Genomic DNA, 2,173 nt, shown 5'->3' with positions numbered 1-2,173 from the left:
ACCGCAAGGCTACCAGTACGGCCAACCACCACCACCACAACCGCAAGGCTACCAGTACGGCAAGCCACCACCGCAAGGCTACCAGTACGGCCAACCACCACCACCACAACCGCAGGGCTACCCGTACGGCCAGCCACCACCACCACCGCAAGGCTACGCGTACAGCCAACCGCCACAGGATGCCTACTCATACGGGCAACCTCCGCCTCAACCGCAGGAGCCTCAGGGAGCATATGGATTTTTTCGCGATGTGGATATTAATAAGAAATAGGACGACGCAACAGTGTTTGTGGTAGAGGTTTGTGCCGTTTGTTAGTTTTTTTGTTGTATGTATATTGTGTTTTTTTTTTGTTTCTCTTTTTGCAGCACCGAATCGCTTTGACACCTCCGAGCATGAATGTGAATGCGAGTGTTGTGCCTGGTGAAACCCGAGGGACGAAGACAACCACGTTTGATTGTTGTGACCGCTCCACGAATGCCGTTCATTAGGTGCTGGGAGTTAGGGTAGTATGAAGTGAATGGAGGAAGCTATGCTTGTGTGATGATATATATGCTTTAGAGATGTTTTGGGTTGTTCTCTGCACCGCCCCCACTTTTGCTTTTTTGTTTTAGTGTTTGTCGAAGAAAACAAATCACACAATGAGCAAATCTAGTGTGTTTAGTACTGTGGGGAGGTTTTTGAAGGCGCTAGTGGTATGCACTTGCCTTCTTTTTATTGTTGGGCTCGCTCTTGTCATCATGGGAAGCTTGGCTCTCAAAGACAGTGTGGCTCGCAAGGAGTTTAAAAGTGCGGTGAAGGATTTTGATCCTGTGCCAATTGAGGCATGGAGGGGCAAAATTGATGATACACCTGTCACTGTGAAGCATGAGCCGCTCAATATTCAGGGCGTGAAGGGAGCCACGTCTGTCTACGCCGAAGCTTTCCTTCCTCTATGGCGTGGAGAAGGACATTATGATCATCATCGGGCGTGGGCCTACAACTGGGAAAGTATTGAGGTGATGATCAAGGGCATATATTTTTTTAAGCGGAAAGTTCCCTGGAGAAATGCCAGCTGGGATACGTATGTATGTACCCTCGAGAATTGTACCACGCCCGGTGCACATTGCAAGTGCACTGATGCGCTGGCTGCATTCAAGAGCAACTGCATTGCGTCTGGAAGAACATGTGATGGCTGCTCTGATAAATGTCAAGTGGGAAGAGAATGCGGAAGATGCATGCATTTTACGTACCTTTCGCGGTTCTATATTGTCGTGGAAGAGGTGCGCCCGGGAATTTTTAAAGAGGACCTTTATATGCGCAGTGCCAAATATGATTTTGGCCCTTTTTCTCACGATTACCAATCAGAAGCACCCGTAAGCGTTGCGGTGCGTGTGTATAGCAAAAAGGATCCCTATATCGCTCTGCAACGAATAACCCAGGGCACAAATGATCTTGGCACAAAGGACAATACAGCAGGCATTGTGATGGTCGTTGTCGGAGCGATTTTCCTTCTTATGGGCATTGGCGTGTGCATAACACTGTGTTGCTACTGCAACGGTGGAAAGCAGAAGCCAAGAAGAAACTCGAACGAAGAGTTTGCGTCGCCCATGAGAATGACCGACGTCTCCAGGAACAACGTAGACGCTGGAAATCAACAACTGGCACCACAGGCCCAGCTATACGCCCAGACGGCACCATCACAAGCATTTGTATATGGCCAGCCGATACCGCAGCATGGCTACATCGATCTTGAGTCCTCACCGCAGCAGTTGAATTACGCGTACGGGCAGCCGGTGCCGTTGTATTCATACAATGGGCAGTCTCAACGCGAGAAATACGGAGTTTCCCTCGACGAAAGCCATGTGGAAAAGTAAAAGAGAAATTTCGATTGGGGGAACTATATAACACTTTCATACGGGCTGGCTGTTATTGTTTTGTTTGATCGTTTCCTGAGCCCTTAGTCACCACTACAGGAGGTTGCCGCAAAAGTGAGGCCACTTATGCAGTTCGTGAAGTTCGAATAGAACGACTTTGTGACGCAAAGAAAATAAGTGCCAAAGCTGACAAAATGACTCAGTCAGTAGGCTTTTTCTCATGTGGGCAACTCAGTCAACACAGAAATGTAGATGCGTGTGAGGATACAGATAATATGGCCATTTTTAGTCTGCTTTTTCAAGTCAATCCCTTTTTTTT

General features: G+C 48.0%; 1 protein-coding gene across 1 annotated transcript; it reads left to right on the top strand.

Moving 5' to 3' along the window:
• Nucleotides 1-738: 738 nt before the first annotated feature.
• On the top strand, nucleotides 739-1,854 carry DQ04_17691000 (putative procyclic form surface glycoprotein; the record flags this gene model as incomplete). The annotated part of the gene is made up of 1 exon (XM_009317625.1): nucleotides 739-1,854. One exon carries the CDS (start codon nucleotides 739-741, stop codon nucleotides 1,852-1,854), a length of 1,116 nt encoding a protein of 371 aa, XP_009315900.1.
• Between the last annotated feature and the right edge of the window lie 319 nt (nucleotides 1,855-2,173).

The sequence above is a fragment of the Trypanosoma grayi genome, assembly GCF_000691245.1.
Source record: "Trypanosoma grayi strain ANR4 Tgr_1769_V1, whole genome shotgun sequence".
NCBI classification, from domain to species: Eukaryota; Euglenozoa; class Kinetoplastea; order Trypanosomatida; family Trypanosomatidae; genus Trypanosoma; species Trypanosoma grayi.
Note: the sequence above shows the minus strand (reverse complement) of the source record. Positions and strands in the feature narration are given on the sequence as shown.